General features: G+C 45.9%; 1 protein-coding gene across 1 annotated transcript in view; it reads right to left on the reverse strand.

The window, feature by feature from the left end:
• The window catches only part of LOC124043994 (solute carrier family 15 member 2-like), a 36,951-nt gene extending 20,962 nt beyond the window's left edge, over positions 1 to 15,989 (reverse strand). Inside the window, exons 1-3 of the mRNA XM_046363230.1 lie at positions 15,832 to 15,989; positions 13,221 to 13,267; positions 12,798 to 12,885 (exon numbers count right to left, since the gene is read on the reverse strand). Of these exons, the coding sequence (XP_046219186.1) occupies positions 12,798 to 12,885; positions 13,221 to 13,267; positions 15,832 to 15,847 (151 nt within the window). The 5' untranslated portion in view covers positions 15,848 to 15,989. The remainder of the gene's footprint in view (positions 1 to 12,797; positions 12,886 to 13,220; positions 13,268 to 15,831) is intronic.
• Between the last annotated feature and the right edge of the window lie 679 nt (positions 15,990 to 16,668).

Genomic DNA, 16,668 nt, shown 5'->3' on the forward strand with positions numbered 1-16,668 from the left:
AGGGTGTCATTTGGGATGCATTTATCTCTTTTTTCTTTAAGTGTGTTTCACAGGAAAGGATGTAAGTCAGGCAGTCAGGCAGACAGAAAGGCAGAGACAAACAGACAGACAGAAAGGCAGAGAGACAGACAGACACAGACAGACAGACAGACAGACAGACAGACAGACAGACAGACAGACAGACAGACAGACAGACAGACAGACAGACAGACAGACAGACAGACAGACAGACAGACAGACAGACAGACAGACAGACAGACAGACAGACAGACAGACAGACAGACAGACAGACGGTCTAGATCAAGTGAAATGAAGTTCAGGTCTGAGGCCAAAATGGATACATAGTGTGGACCCTTTGACAAAATGGCCTCATTGACTTATTGCATTTGACATGGGCGTTTGTGTTATGCAGGTGAATGAGGACCCAAAAGCGACTTGGCGAAAACAGAGTCTTTAATCCAGTAAAGTAAAAATACAATCAAATAAAACAATTTCCACTCGTAATGACGAGAACCGACTGGAGACTTGATCTTGAACTGCAGGTTGCCTCGGGAAGGCACTTGAACTTAGCAGACTCAGACACCTGCTCACCACGCAGCATCTGAGGGAAACACGACACGACAGGGCGATACACAAACACAGCACGGTGAACAATAGACAAGGATCCGACAGGGCAGGAACGGAAAACAAGGAGAGAAATAGGGACTCTAATCAGGGAAAAGAATAGGGAACAGGTGTGGGAAGACTAAATGATTGATTAGGGGAATAGGAACAGCTGGGAGCAGGAACGGAACGATAGAGAGAAGAGAGAGAGGAAGGGAGAGAGAAAAAGGGGAACGAACCTAAAAAGACCAGCAGGGGGAAAATGAACAGAGGGAAAAGCCAAAATGACAAGACAATCTAAGACAAAACATGACAGTACCCCCCCACTCACCGAGCGCCTCCTGGCGCTCTCGAGGAGGAACACTGGCGGCAACGGAGGAAATCATAGATCAAACGGTCCAGCACGTCCCGAGAAAGAACCCAACTCCTCTCCTCAGGACCGTAACGAAAAACGATAAAAAGGGAAACTAGGGTACTACTCTAAAAAAAAAATGAGACACGGGTAGAGAACTGAAAACTTTAGAGCAAACAGGACCAAACAGGCCAGGAGAGTAACAACTAGGGACAGACTGAGACACAGTAAGGGCAGGAACAAGAACAGGAGAGATGCGATGGCAGGGAACAGACTGAGACCCAGCAAGACCAGGAGCAGAAGCAGAAAAAAAAAATTACCAGACTTCTTCTGCGCGCAGTCTGAACACGCAGCCACGAAACGGCGCGTGTCACGCTCCTGAGTAGGCCACCAAAACCGCTGGCGAATAGAAGCAAGCGTACCCCGAACGCCGGGATGGCCAGCTAACTTGGCAGAGTGAGCCCACTGAAGAACAGCCAGACGAGTAGAAACAGGAACGAAAAGAAGGTTACTAGGACAAGCGCGCGGCGACGCAGTGTGCGTGAGTGCTTGCTTAACCTGTCTCTCAATTCCCCAGACAGTCAACCCGACAACACGCCCAACAGGAAGGATCCCCTCGGGATCGGTAGAAGCCACAGAAGAACTAAAGAGACGGGATAAAGCATGAGGCTTGGTGTTCTTAGTACCCGGGCAATAAGAAATAACGAACTCGAAACGAGCGAAAAACAACGCCCAACGAGCATGACGCGCATTCAGTCGTTTGGCATAACGGATGTACTCAAGGTTCTTTTGGTCAGTCCAAACGACAAAAGGAACGGTCGCCCCCTCCAACCACTGTCGCCATTTGCCTAGGGCTAAACGGATGGCGAGCAGTTCGCGGTTAGCCACATCATAGTTACGTTCCGACGGTGACAGGCGATGAGAAAAATACGCACAAGGGTGGACCCCATCGTCAGTATCGGAGCGCTGGGACAGAATGGCTCCCACGCCCACCCCCGACGCGTCAACCTCAACAATAAACTGTTTAGTGACGTCAGGTGCAACAAGGATAGGAGCGGATGCAAAACGCTTCTTAAAGAGATCAGAACAACAATCATACGACCGGTGAGGAGGAAGGGAGTTGGTTCTGGACCGACTGAAGACCGTGCGCAGACCATGATATTCCTCCGGCACTCCTGTCAAATCACCAGGTTCCTCCTGAGAAGAGGGGACAGAACAAACAGGAAAAATAGCAGACATTAAACACTTCACATGACAAGAAACGTTCCAGGAAAGGATAGAATTACTAGACCAATCAAAAGAAGGATTATGACACACTAGCCAGGGATGACCCAAAACAACAGGTGTAAAAGGTGAACAAAAAATCAAAAAGAAATGGTCTCACTATGGTTACCAGATACAGTGAGGGTTAAAGGTAGTGTTTCACATAATATACTGGGGAGAGGACTACCATCCAAGGCAAACATGACCGTGGGCTCCCTAACTGTCTGAGAGGAATGTCATGTTCCCGCGCCCAGGCTTCGTCCATAAAACAGCCCTCTGCCCCAGAGTCTATTAATGCACTGCAGGAAGCTGCCGATCCGGTCCAGCGTAGATGGACCGGTAAAGTAGTACATGTACTTGACGGAGAGGACCGTCTAGTAGCGCTTATCAGTCGCCCTCCGCTTACTGATGAGCTCTGGCCTTTAACTGGACATGAAATGACAAAATGACCAGCGGAACCGCAATAGAGACAGAGGCGGTTGGTGATTCTCCGTTCCCTCTCCTTAGTCGAGATGCGAATACCCCCAGCTGCATGGGCTCAACACCTGAGTCAGTGGGGAAAGACGGTAGTGTCGGAGAGAGGGAGACACAGTTAACGCGAGCTCTCTTCTATGAGCTCGGTGACGAAGATCTACCCGTCGTTCAATGCGAATAGCGAGTTCAATCAAAGAATCCACGCTGGATGGAACCTCCCGAGAGAGAATCTCATCCTTAACATTAGCGTGGAGTCCCTCCAGAAAACGAGCGAGCAACGCCTGCTCGTTCCAGTTACTGGAGGCAGCAAGAGTGCGAAACTCTATAGAGTAATCCGTTATGGATCGATTACCTTGACATAGGGAAGACAGGGACCAGGAAGCTTCTTTCCCAAAAACTGAACGATCAAAAACCCTTATCATCTCCTCTTTAAAGTTCAGATAATTGTTAGTACACTCAGCGCTTGCCTCCCAGATAGCTGTGCCCCACTGCCGAGCCCGACCAGTAAGGAGTGATATGACGTAGGCAATCCGAGCTCTCTCTCTTGAGTATGTGTTGGGTTGGAGAGAGAACACTATATCACACTGGATGAGAAAGGAGCGGCACTCAGTGGGCTGCCCAGAATAACATGGTGGGTTATTAACCCTAGGTTCCGGAGGCTCGGAAGACCCGGAAGTAGCTGGTGGCACGAGACGAAGACTCTGATACTGTCCTGAGAGGTCGGAGACCTGAGCGGCCAGGGTCTCAACGGCCTGCCGAGCAGCAGACAATTCCTGCTCGTGTCTGCCGAGCATCGCTCCCTGGAACTCGAGAGTAGAGTAGAGAGAATCCATAGTCGCTGGGTCCATTCTTGGTCGGATCCTTCTGTTATGCAGGTGAATGAGGACCCAAAAGCGACTTGGCGAAAACAGAGTCTTTAATCCAGTAAAGTAAAAATACAATCAAATAAAACAATTTCCACTCGTAATGACGAGAACCGACTGGAGACTTGATCTTGAACTGCAGGTTGCCTCGGGAAGGCACTTGAACTTAGCAGACTCAGACACCTGCTCACCACGCAGCATCTGAGGGAAACACGACACGACAGGGCGATACACAAACACAGCACGGTGAACAATAGACAAGGATCCGACAGGGCAGGAACGGAAAACAAGGAGAGAAATAGGGACTCTAATCAGGGAAAAGAATAGGGAACAGGTGTGGGAAGACTAAATGATTGATTAGGGGAATAGGAACAGCTGGGAGCAGGAACGGAACGATAGAGAGAAGAGAGAGAGGAAGGGAGAGAGAAAAAGGGGAACGAACCTAAAAAGACCAGCAGGGGGAAAATGAACAGAGGGAAAAGCCAAAATGACAAGACAATCTAAGACAAAACATGACAGTTTGCTGCTTCTCATGACCAGGGCCATGCACAGACATGCTCAAAATAACAAATGACACATGTCAGATCCAACTTAAAATGTGGATGTCTGCCCGGCACCCTTCCTGCCACCCACAGCCAGTGGCCACTGCATGCAAGTCAAACGAGTGTGCTCTTGGGGCGGAGGAGGCGATTCAAGAGCTTATGAAAGTATCTAGCGTGATGTGCAAATCGTTACATTTAAAATGAAAAGAGACTCAAAATAAAATGTAAAAGTACGTTATAACATTTTTTTTTAATCCATGGAGCTACAAGAGCACTTTCATAGGAGGGCAAAAGGGCAGGTGCTCAGGCACTGGATGAGCCCCAGTGGAAGCCACTGATTGGCTGAATACTGGACTTTTCTTTAAGAAGATATATCACGTGATCTGTGCATTGGAACAACAACATACATACACCGACTTCAACCGAAAGATCGCTGCTGCACATGCTGCCAATGTTTTGAACAGATTATATTATACTATTTAGAATGAGCAGCTAGCTCACGTCACAAACTAATAAGTGCACCAGGAAGAACACAACAAGCATTACTTAACTGGGGATATCTAGCTAATATTGTTATGCAGGTGAATGAGGACCCAAAAGCGACTTGGCGAAAACAGAGTCTTTAATCCAGTAAAGTAAATCTACAATCATAAGGCATAATTCCACTCGTAATGACGAGAACAGACTGGAGACTCGATCAAGAACTGCAGGTTGCCTCGGGAAGGCACTTGAACGTAGCAGACTCAGACACCTGCTCACCACGCAGCATCTGAGGGAAACACGACACGACAGGGCGATACACAGACACAGCACGGTGAACAATAGACAAGGATCCGACAGGGCAGAAACGGAAAACAAGGGGAGAAATAGGGACTCTAATCAGGGAAAAAGATAGGGAACAGGTGTGGGAAGACTAAATGATTGATTAGGGAATAGGAACAGCTGGGAGCAGGAACGGAACGATAGAGAGAAGAGAGAGAGGAAGGGAGAGAGAAAAAGGGAACGAACCTAAAAAGACCAGCAGGGGGAAAATGAACAGAGGGAAAAGCAAAATGACAAGACAATCTAAGACAAAACATGACAGTACCCCCCACTCACCGAGCGCCTCCTGGCGCACTCGAGGAGGAATCCTGGCGGCAACGGAGGAAATCATCAATAAGTGAATGGTCCAGCACGTCCCGAGACGGAACCCAACTCCTCTCCTCAGGACCGTAACCCTCCCAATCCACTAAGTATTGGTGACCCCGTCCCCGAGAACGCATGTCCATGATCCTACGTACCTTGTAAATAGGTGCGCTCTCGACAAGGACGGGAGGGGGAGGGAAGACGAACGGGGGTGCGAAGAAAGGGCTTGACACAGGAGACATGGAAGCCAGGATGGACGCGACGAAGATGTCGCGGAAGAAGCAGTCGCACAGCGACAGGATTGACGACCTGGGAGACACGGAACGGACCAATGAACCGCGGAGTCAACTTACGAGAAGCTGTCGTAAGAGGAAGGTTGCGAGTGGAAAGCCACACTCTCTGGCCGCAACAATACCTTGGACTCTTAATCCTACGTTTATTGGCGGCTCTCACAGTCTGTGCCCTGTAACGGCAAAGTGCAGACCTCACCCTCCTCCAGGTGCGCTCACAACGTTGGACAAACGCTTGAGCGGAGGGAACGCTGGACTCGGCAAGCTGGGATGAGAACAGAGGAGGCTGGTAACCCAGACTACTCTGAAACGGAGATAACCCGGTAGCAGACGAAGGAAGCGAGTTGTGAGCGTATTCTGCCCAGGGGAGCTGTTCTGCCCAAGACGCAGGGTTTCTGAAAGAAAGGCTGCGTAGTATGCGACCAATCGTCTGATTGGCCCTCTCTGCTTGACCGTTAGACTGGGGATGAAACCCGGAAGAGAGACTGACGGACGCACCAATCAAACGACAGAACTCCCTCCAAAACTGTGACGTGAATTGCGGGCCTCTGTCTGAAACGGCGTCTAACGGGAGGCCATGAATTCTGAACACATTCTCGATGATGATTTGTGCCGTCTCCTTAGCGGAAGGAAGTTTAGCGAGGGGAATGAAATGTGCCGCCTTAGAGAACCTATCGACAACCGTAAGAATCACAGTCTTCCCCGCAGACAAAGGCAGACCGGTAATGAAGTCTAGGGCGATGTGAGACCATGGTCGAGAAGGAATGGGGAGCGGTCTGAGACGACCGGCAGGAGGAGAGTTACCCGACTTAGTCTGCGCGCAGTCCGAACAAGCAGCCACGAAACGGCGCGTGTCACGCTCCTGAGTCGGCCACCAAAAGCGCTGGCGAATAGACGCAAGAGTGCCTCGAACACCGGGATGACCAGCTAACTTGGCAGAGTGAGCCCACTGAAGAACAGCCAGACGAGTGGAAACAGGAACGAAAAGGAGGTTACTAGGACAAGCGCGCGGCGACGCAGTGTGCGTGAGTGCTTGCTTAACCTGTCTTTCAATTCCCCAGACTGTCAACCCGACAACACGCCCATAAGGAAGAATCCCCTCGGGATCAGTAGAAGCCACAGAAGAACTAAACAGACGGGATAAGGCATTAGGCTTGGTGTTTTTGCTACCCGGACGGTAAGAAATCACAAACTCGAAACGAGCGAAAAACAACGCCCAACGAGCTTGACGGGCATTAAGTCGTTTGGCAGAACGGATGTACTCAAGGTTCTTATGGTCTGTCCAAACGACAAAAGGAACGGTCGCCCCCTCCAACCACTGTCGCCATTCGCCTAGGGCTAAGCGGATGGCGAGCAGTTCGCGGTTACCCACATCATAGTTGCGTTCAGATGGCGACAGGCGATGAGAAAAATAAGCGCAAGGATGAACCTTATCGTCAGACTGGAAGCGCTGGGATAGAATGGCTCCCACGCCTACCTCTGAAGCGTCAACCTCGACAATGAATTGTCTAGTGACGTCAGGAGTAACGAGGATAGGAGCGGACGTAAAACGTTCTTTTAGAAGATCAAAAGCTCCCTGGGCGGAACCGGACCACTTAAAACACGTCTTGACAGAAGTAAGAGCTGTGAGAGGGGCAGCAACTTGACCGAAATTACGAATGAAACGCCGATAGAAATTAGCGAAACCTAAAAAGCGCTGCAACTCGACACGTGACCTTGGAACGGGCCAATCACTGACAGCTTGGACCTTAGCGGAATCCATCTGAATGCCTTCAGCGGAAATAACGGAACCGAGAAAAGTAACGGAGGAGACATGAAAAGAGCACTTCTCAGCCTTCACGTAGAGACAATTCTCTAAAAGGCGCTGTAGAACACGTCGAACGTGCTGAACATGAATCTCGAGTGACGGTGAAAAAATCAGGATATCGTCAAGATAGACAAAAACAAAGATGTTCAGCATGTCTCTCAGAACATCATTAACTAATGCCTGAAAAACAGCTGGCGCATTGGCGAGACCAAACGGCAGAACCCGGTACTCAAAATGCCCTAACGGAGTGTTAAACGCCGTTTTCCACTCGTCCCCCTCTCTGATGCGCACGAGATGGTAAGCGTTACGAAGGTCCAACTTAGTAAAGCACCTGGCTCCCTGCAGAATCTCGAAGGCTGATGACATAAGGGGAAGCGGATAACGATTCTTAACCGTTATGTCATTCAGCCCTCGATAATCCACGCAGGGGCGCAGAGTACCGTCCTTTTTCTTAACAAAAAGAACCCCGCCCCGGCCGGAGAGGAAGAAGGCACTATGGTACCGGCGTCAAGAGACACAGATAAATAATCCTCGAGAGCCTTACGTTCGGGAGCCGACAGAGAGTATAGTCTACCCCGAGGAGGAGTGGTCCCCGGAAGGAGATCAATACTACAATCATACGACCGGTGAGGAGGAAGGGAGTTGGCACGGGACCGACTGAAGACCGTGCGCAGATCATGATATTCCTCCGGCACTCCTGTCAAATCGCCAGGTTCCTCCTGAGAAGTGGGGACAGAAGAAATGGGAGGGATGGCAGACATTAAACACTTCACATGACAAGAAACGTTCCAGGATAGGATAGAATTACTAGACCAATTAATAGAAGGATTATGACATACTAGCCAGGGATGACCCAAAACAACAGGTGTAAAAGGTGAACGAAAAATCAAAAAAGAAATAGTCTCACTGTGGTTACCAGATACTGTGAGAGTTAAAGGTAGTGTCTCAAATCTGATACTGGGAAGATGACTACCATCTAAGGCAAACATGGGCGTAGGCTTGTCTAACTGTCTGAAAGGAATGTCATGTTTCCGAGCCCATGCTTCGTCCATGAAACAACCCTCAGCCCCAGAGTCAATCAAGGCACTGCATGTAGCACCCGAACCGGTCCAGCGTAGATGGACCGACATAGTAGTACAGGATCTAGATGAAGAGACCTGAGTAGTAGCGCTCACCAGTAGCCCTCCGCTTACTGATGAGCTCTGGCCTTTACTGGACATGAATTGACAAAATGTCCATCAAATCCGCAATAGAGGCACAGGCGGTTGGTGATCCTCCGTTCCCTCTCCTTAGTCGAGATGCGAATACCTCCCAGCTGCATGGGCTCAGTCTCTGAGCCAGAGGAGGGAGATGGTTGCGATGCGGAGCAGGGAAACACCGTTGACGCGAGCTCTCTTCCACGAGCTTGGTGACGAAGATCTACCCGTCGTTCTATGCGGATGGCGAGAGCAATCAAAGAGTCCACACTGGAAGGAACCTCCCGAGAGAGAATCTCATCTTTGACCACTGCGTGGAGTCCCTCCAGAAAACGAGCGAGCAGCGCCGGCTCGTTCCAGTCACTAGAGGCAGCAAGAGTGCGAAACTCTATAGAGTAATCCGTTATGGATCGATCACCTTGGCATAGGGAAGCCAGGGCCCTAGAAGCCTCCCTACCAAAAACTGAACGGTCAAAAACCCGAATCATCTCCTCTTTAAAGTTCTGGTAATTGTTTGAACAATCAGCCCTTGCCTCCCAGATAGCTGTGCCCCACTCTCGAGCCCGGCCAGTAAGGACTGAAATGATGTAAGCAACCCGAGCTCTCTCGCTAGAGTATGTGTTGGGTTGGAGAGAGAACACAATATCACACTGGGTGAGAAAGGAGCGGCACTCCGTGGGCTGCCCGGAGTAGCAAGGTGGGTTATTAACCCTAGGTTCCGGAGGCTCGGCAGGCCAGGAAGTAACAGGTGGCACGAGACGAAGACTCTGGAACTGTCCAGAGAGGTCGGAAACCTGAGCGGCCAGGTTCTCCACGGCATGGCGAGCAGCAGACAATTCCTGCTCGTGTCTGCCGAGCATGGCTCCTTGGATCTCGACGGCAGTGTTACGAGCGTCTGTAGTCGCTGGGTCCATTCTTTGGTCGGATCCTTCTGTTATGCAGGTGAATGAGGACCCAAAAGCGACTTGGCGAAAACAGAGTCTTTAATCCAGTAAAGTAAATCTACAATCATAAGGCATAATTCCACTCGTAATGACGAGAACAGACTGGAGACTCGATCAAGAACTGCAGGTTGCCTCGGGAAGGCACTTGAACGTAGCAGACTCAGACACCTGCTCACCACGCAGCATCTGAGGGAAACACGACACGACAGGGCGATACACAGACACAGCACGGTGAACAATAGACAAGGATCCGACAGGGCAGAAACGGAAAACAAGGGGAGAAATAGGGACTCTAATCAGGGAAAAAGATAGGGAACAGGTGTGGGAAGACTAAATGATTGATTAGGGGAATAGGAACAGCTGGGAGCAGGAACGGAACGATAGAGAGAAGAGAGAGAGGAAGGGAGAGAGAAAAAGGGGAACGAACCTAAAAAGACAAGCAGGGGGAAAATGAACAGAGGGAAAAGCAAAATGACAAGACAATCTAAGACAAAACATGACAAATATAATGTCACAAAGCATGATGCACTAGCCAGGTAACTTTCATTCTGAAATAACTTAATATTTCTGAGTTAGTCAGATATTAATTTAGAAAGACTTGAAATTGGCATGGGAGCTAACTAGCAAGCAAGTTACTAGCAGCTATAGCTAGCTAGCTAGCTGCTTATCAAAGTTAGGTAAATAGTTAATTTGACCAAAAAATCTACCAAACTATTTCTCAATGTTTCTCAAAATGACTGTAGCTGGCTAATTCATTTGATTACGCTTTGTGATACACACAGTTGTATACTGTTTTAGTCCACACAACATGTTGCCCTGTCACTTACAGTATAACCTGATGAACAACATGGTAGGAAAAAATACAATTGGTCATGCTTTTTGTGTTAAAGATCCGCTATGGGAAAGTTCTAGCTAGTGTATCCCTGTCCTTCGACACGTGTTGGGTGTAGTTGTCTGGTTTATCAGGTCCCAGGCTACCATGACTGGTATGATTATTTATTTACATGTTAATTAGAATTTGTTTTTTGCTTTAGGGCCATCTGTACCTGATAGAGCAGATCTAGTCTCACAGTAAAAGTAAGCCGTCTGATGCAAGAGAGTCATTGGTAGGGAGACTAGAGCAGAACAAGATGTTGTGACTGAAGAGACGCACATTTGAGGGGCCCAGAATGGTCCATTTACTTTATGCTGTTATAATTTATGCTCCTGAGATTTCATTGGATCAGTTCGCCCTCATAAGCAAATAGGTGGAAAACAATCCATGTTCGCATGCGCCCACGGAGGTAGAGCTGCTGCTGCTGGCAGGTACTGAGGGGCAGAGTAGTAACTGAACAGCTTGTTTTGAACAATATATTTTTGAAACATGAAAAAGTACATATTTACCACACTTTTATGACGATTTAAAGCATAATACATTAATTATATATTTTTTATTTACACTGAACATGTAAAGTGTAAAGTGTTGGTCTTATGTTTCATGAGCTGAAATAAGATCATAAACATGTTTCATACGCACAAAAAATATAATTTCTCTCAAATTACATCCCTGTTAGTGAGCATTTCTCATTTGCCAAGATAAGCCATCCACCTGACTGGTGTGGCATATCAAGAAGCTGGCCTGCATACTCACCAGAAATGTAACGATTGAGCATGTTTGGATGCACTGGATCGACATGAATGATAGTGTGTTCCAGTTCCCACCCATATCCAGAAACGTCGCACAGACATTGAAGAGGAGTGGGACAACATTCCATAGGCCACAATCAACAGCCTAATCAGCTCTATGCGAAGGAGATGTGCCGTGCTGCATGAGGCAAATGGTAGTCACACCAGATACTGACTGCTTTTCTGATCCACGCCTTACCTTTTTTTAATGTATCTGTGACCAACAGATGCATATCTGCATTCCCAGTTAAGTGAAATCCACAGATTAGACCTAATTTATTTATTTCAATTGACTGATTTACATATATGAACTTATATGTAACTCAGTAACATTTTTTAAATTGTTGCATATTACATTTATATTTTTGTTCAGTATAGTTCAAAATATATATTTTTTGGACCAGTCAAAGTGGGGCGCTGCCCCTAATGCCCTCATGGGAGGGCCACCGCTGTTGAACCCTATCTGTGTGTAACCAACTTCACATAGCCACCCAGAAGAAAGGCACATGGATACCCACACATGAGATTGACTCGGTTTTTATCTGCAGTAAAATATATTAAACAGTGATGACAGGGCGGTCACTGCTCTCAGAATATCTCTGACTCAATACACAAAGTGATCGTATAGTATGCGTTGTCTTAAAGAAAATACAGAAAAGCATACCTGCAGTAAAATATATCACACAGTGATGACAGGCTTTGACATGACGGTCGCAGCCACACGTTCACTGGTTAGGTAGAACACAATATATATTTTAGATAAGAGGAACCGTAGTGATACATACTCTCAATCTGAAGTGATATTAATCCATAAACACAGAGCACAAGTACAACCCTTTTTACATAAACCTTTTAAGCTAGTAAGAAAATAAACATTCACTTAATATTTCAATAAACCACAAGCTAGCAAATCACATGCAAGCAATATATAGAGTTGACATTGTAGTGCAGTGACCAACGCTGCTAGTTAACTCATCATTAACATGGCTAGCTAAACCAGCAAAAACTTGGTTAATTTGCCGAAATATGTCTTAAATACATTAACGGCAAAATAAATATATACATAGTCACATTCGTTTTTGACATCAGGATATATGAACCCGTTTTCCAAAGACACTATTGTGTTATACAGTTTTAAACCGTATTATATACAGAGGGAGGAGACACAAAAACGCTCTCAGAATACCTCTCTCACACTGAAGAGCAGGCAGACCAACATCCCAAATAGGGGAGAAGCACTCAAAACCCACCAGTTGTTCTTTCATAGAAAATAATACAAAAATGGTCCAAAGACCTCTCGTATTGCCAACCTTACTACAATGGCAGCAAATATTCTTTTGAATTCAGCAACACATAATCAACGGAAACTTTATTTATATCACCCCTTTTCCTGAAGTTAATGGTTTCACCTACTACTCCACGAACTCCGGCGGTCTTTGATCTCTACATTGCATGCGAAGTTGATGGAAACACTACATTTTCACTTTGTCAGATGTGCACTTGCCTGCTCATTTCGCTTGTTTGTGTCTTAATTAGGTGAACTATCTTTCAAGCCATTGTAGGAGAACCATTCTTCGTAATGTTCATAGTTAGGTTCTTACTTAGGAGAACAATTGTATTATATTCTTAGGTTCTTAGTTAGGAGAAACATTCTTAATTATAGGTTACTATACCTTTCATGCCATAGTAGGAGAAGCGTTCACAGAACTCATTCACCACTATAAAGGAGATGCTGACAGGGTAGTTGGTCCCACATAGTTTCTGAGAAGAAAGGAGAAAGAGAGACAGAGGGACAGAGAGAGGGGAGAAGGGAGCGAGAGATAGAAATGCAGAGAGAGCGAGGGAGAGAAAAAAGAGAGAGGGTACATAAAGACTGTATGCACAGTTTACTGGAGTATCCGATATCCATTCTACAATCAGTTAAACAATACAATTATGACATTATCCATTCATGGTACAAATAAATGACAAGTCTAAGGTCTGAAGAAGAAGAAATTATTGTTGAAATGTTGCTCAACTAAGAAACCCAGAAAACAAAGACAGGCCTATGGATATAGTGCAATGAAACATGAAAGTAGAGAAATATCAAAAATTACCGGTGATTTGCTTGTCTTTCCATTTTCATGAATTATCAACTCATGTTCTGTAAGGAAATCACAAAATAATTTAACATTGGAGGTATTGCATTTACAAGATGCATGTACATGACGTACTGTATCTACATTTAAAGATGCATGTACATGACGTACTGTATCTACATTTAAAGATGCATGTACATGACGTACTGTATCTACATTTAAAGATGCATGTACATGACGTACTGTATCTACATTTAAAGATGCATGTACATGACGTACTGTATCTACATTTAAAGATGCATGTACATGACGTACTGTATCTACATTTAAAGATGCATGTACATGACGTACTGTATCTACATTTAAAGATGCATGTACATGACGTACTGTATCTACATTTAAAGATGCATGTACATGACGTACTGTATCTACATTTAAAGTAACTGTCCAGTATTTCCAGATTTTTATGAAATAAGACCTATAATTAATTACAATATGAGTGAAATTGTTTTCCTTCCACTTTTTTAAATGATGTATGATCATTTAAAAAAGCAGCTTTTCTTTGTTGGAATGGTGTGGGGGTAGCCCAACAACAGAATGGTGTGGGTGTACCCCAACAACAGAATGGTGTGGGTGTAGCCCAACAACAGAATGGTGTGGGTGTAGCCCAACAACCGAATTGTGTGGGTGTACCCCAACAACAGAATGGTGTGGGTGTAGCCCAACAACAGAATTGTGTGGGTGTACCCCAACAACAAAATGGTGTGGGTGTACCCCAACAACAAAATGGTGTGGGTGTAGCCCAACAACAAAATGGTGTGGGTGTACCCCAACAACAGAATGGTGTGGGTGTAGCCCAACAACCGAATTGTGTGGGTGTACCCCAACAACAAAATGGTGTGGGTGTAGCCCAACAACAAAATGGTGTGGGTGTACCCCAACAACAAAATGGTGTGGGTGTACCCCAACAACAAAATGGTGTGGGTGTACCCCAACAACAGAATGGTGTGGGTGTAGCCCAACAACAGAATTGTGTGGGTGTACCCCAACAACAGAATGGTGTGGGTGTAGCCCAACAACAGAATTGTGTGGGTGTACCCCAACAACAGAATGGTGTGGGTGTACCCCAACAACAGAATGGTGTGGGTGTAGCCCAACAACCGAATTGTGTGGGTGTACCGCAACAACAAAATGGTGTGGGTGTACCCCAACAACAGAATGGTGTGGGTGTAGCCCAACAACAGAATTGTGTGGGTGTACCCCAACAACAGAATGGTGTGGGTGTAGCCCAACAACAGAATTGTGTGGGTGTACCCCAACAACAGAATTGTGTGGGTGTACCCCAACAACAGAATGGTGTGGGTGTAGCCCAACAACAGAATTGTGTGGGTGTACCCCAACAACTGAATGGTGTGGGTGTAGCCCAACAACAGAATGGTGTGGGTGTACCCCAACAACAGAATGGTGTGGGTGTAGCCCAACAACAGAATTGTGTGGGTGTACCCCAACAACAGAATGGTGTGGGTGTAGCCCAACAACAGAATGGTGTGGGTGTACCCCAACAACAGAATGGTGTGGGTGTAGCCCAACAACAGAATTGTGTGGGTGTACCCCAACAACAGAATGGTGTGGGTGTACCCCAACAACAGAATGGTGTAGGTGTAGCCCAACAACAGAATTGTGTGGGTGTACCCCAACAACAGAATGGTGTGGGTGTACCCCAACAACAGAATGGTGTGGGTGTACCCCAAAAACAGAATGGTGTGGGTGTAGCCCAACAACAGAATGGTGTGGGTGTACCCCGACAACAGAATGGTGTGGGTGCAGCCCAACAAAAGAATGGTGTGGGTGTAGCCCCGACAACAGAATGGTGTGGGTGTATACTGGTCCATAAAAATATTAATTAAAGTAGACCGCTGATTGGCCAGCTCATCCTCATCAGGAAATAGTAAGCATTTTTAAAATTCCTGTTTGAGATATAGGTTTGAGGTGGGGTTTTTGAAGTGTTTTTTTTTCTACAATGTAGGCTTTGGCCACAAGTACCAGTATAGGATAGGACAACATTATTTGAGTATGAGTATAGGATAGGACAACATTATTTACAAGTACCAGTACAGGATAGGACAACATTATTTGAGTATGAGTTAACAGAATATGAACTTTTAAAAGTGAAATTTTTACTGGACAGTTACTTTAAGAATAATATCTCATAAATGCAGGCCTTCTGTCAAATGCTATGAAATCCAACCCGTATTGCAGTATTCACGCAGTGACAAATACTAGTCAATAAGGTGCATAATTTCTGGGAATAGCCATACTGACTATTAATAATAAAAGTTCAATTGCAAATAGACAGATGTGATGGAAAACATATTCAGAAGTTGTGCAGTGAAAACCAAACACTAAATGCAAAATGACAAATTCCACATATTTTAGCATTTCTATAAATCGAGCACGTTACACATTTGCCTACATCCATCCATCTTGTCAAGCATTGGCATGCATAACGACAGTCATTCACCATTTGTCACTACAAAAAACTGAAAACTATTGATAACAAAGTTTGTGTGTAAAACTATTTCCTTCAAAAATGCATGGACCATGGATCAAATAAAAAGACACGCATTACCCTTTCGTTTCTCCATTTCCTCTGTTTTTTTCTGGAGTGTTTTTGGCACACTAGCGTCGCATCGGTCGGTGGACCTCTTGACGTGCGTCCAAGTCCGTTCCTCTCTTGTCTGTGACTGAACGCACTGCGCAGCATTGGAAAACGCAGCTCTCTTATAACATATGTTCAACCCGTTAGTTAATATTCGACTCCAGATCCATGAATTTCTGACTTCAAGGGGTGTTCTGTACATATCTGCTACTGTCAGCAAAATAGCAGCTCTTACTTTACTTTCATATAGCCCAGCAGAGTCTGGACTGTGTGGGAACCTGCCTGTAAACCAGATTCTGGATGCACAATAGAGTTCTTGTTTGGGTTTTTGAACCCGCAAAGCTGAGCATGGAATGCCTGTTGAAATAAGCCTGAAGTGATCATAGCCTGTGAGTCCCGCTGGTGGATAGTAGACGAACATTAGTGTTTTCTCACGCAAAATAGGGTAGGCTAAGCCTACCTTTTGATAAGAAAATGATTGACACAAAGTTTAGAGAACATTTATCCCTCGTCGTTTTCTTATCAAATCATTTGTCTGCCTATTTAACTGATTAAACTGTGGTAGTAGTCGGCTTGATGTAAATGCATAATTCGTAACTTGTAACTTCGTTCGTCTACTCTCTGACGAAGTCCATGCTGCTGAAACGCGTCCGAGTTTTTACATATTTGTTCCAGTAAACATACTGTAAAAAATTAAGACATTTTCATGATATGAAGAGTGCCTCTGGTCCTCCTCGTTTTTTGAATACCTTCTGAATTGGATAACTTCCATATGTTCTGGCACTTTTAACTGAGACATTCGTGCAT

This window comes from Oncorhynchus gorbuscha, linkage group LG09, assembly GCF_021184085.1.
Source record: "Oncorhynchus gorbuscha isolate QuinsamMale2020 ecotype Even-year linkage group LG09, OgorEven_v1.0, whole genome shotgun sequence".
NCBI lineage: Eukaryota > Metazoa > Chordata > Actinopteri > Salmoniformes > Salmonidae > Oncorhynchus > Oncorhynchus gorbuscha.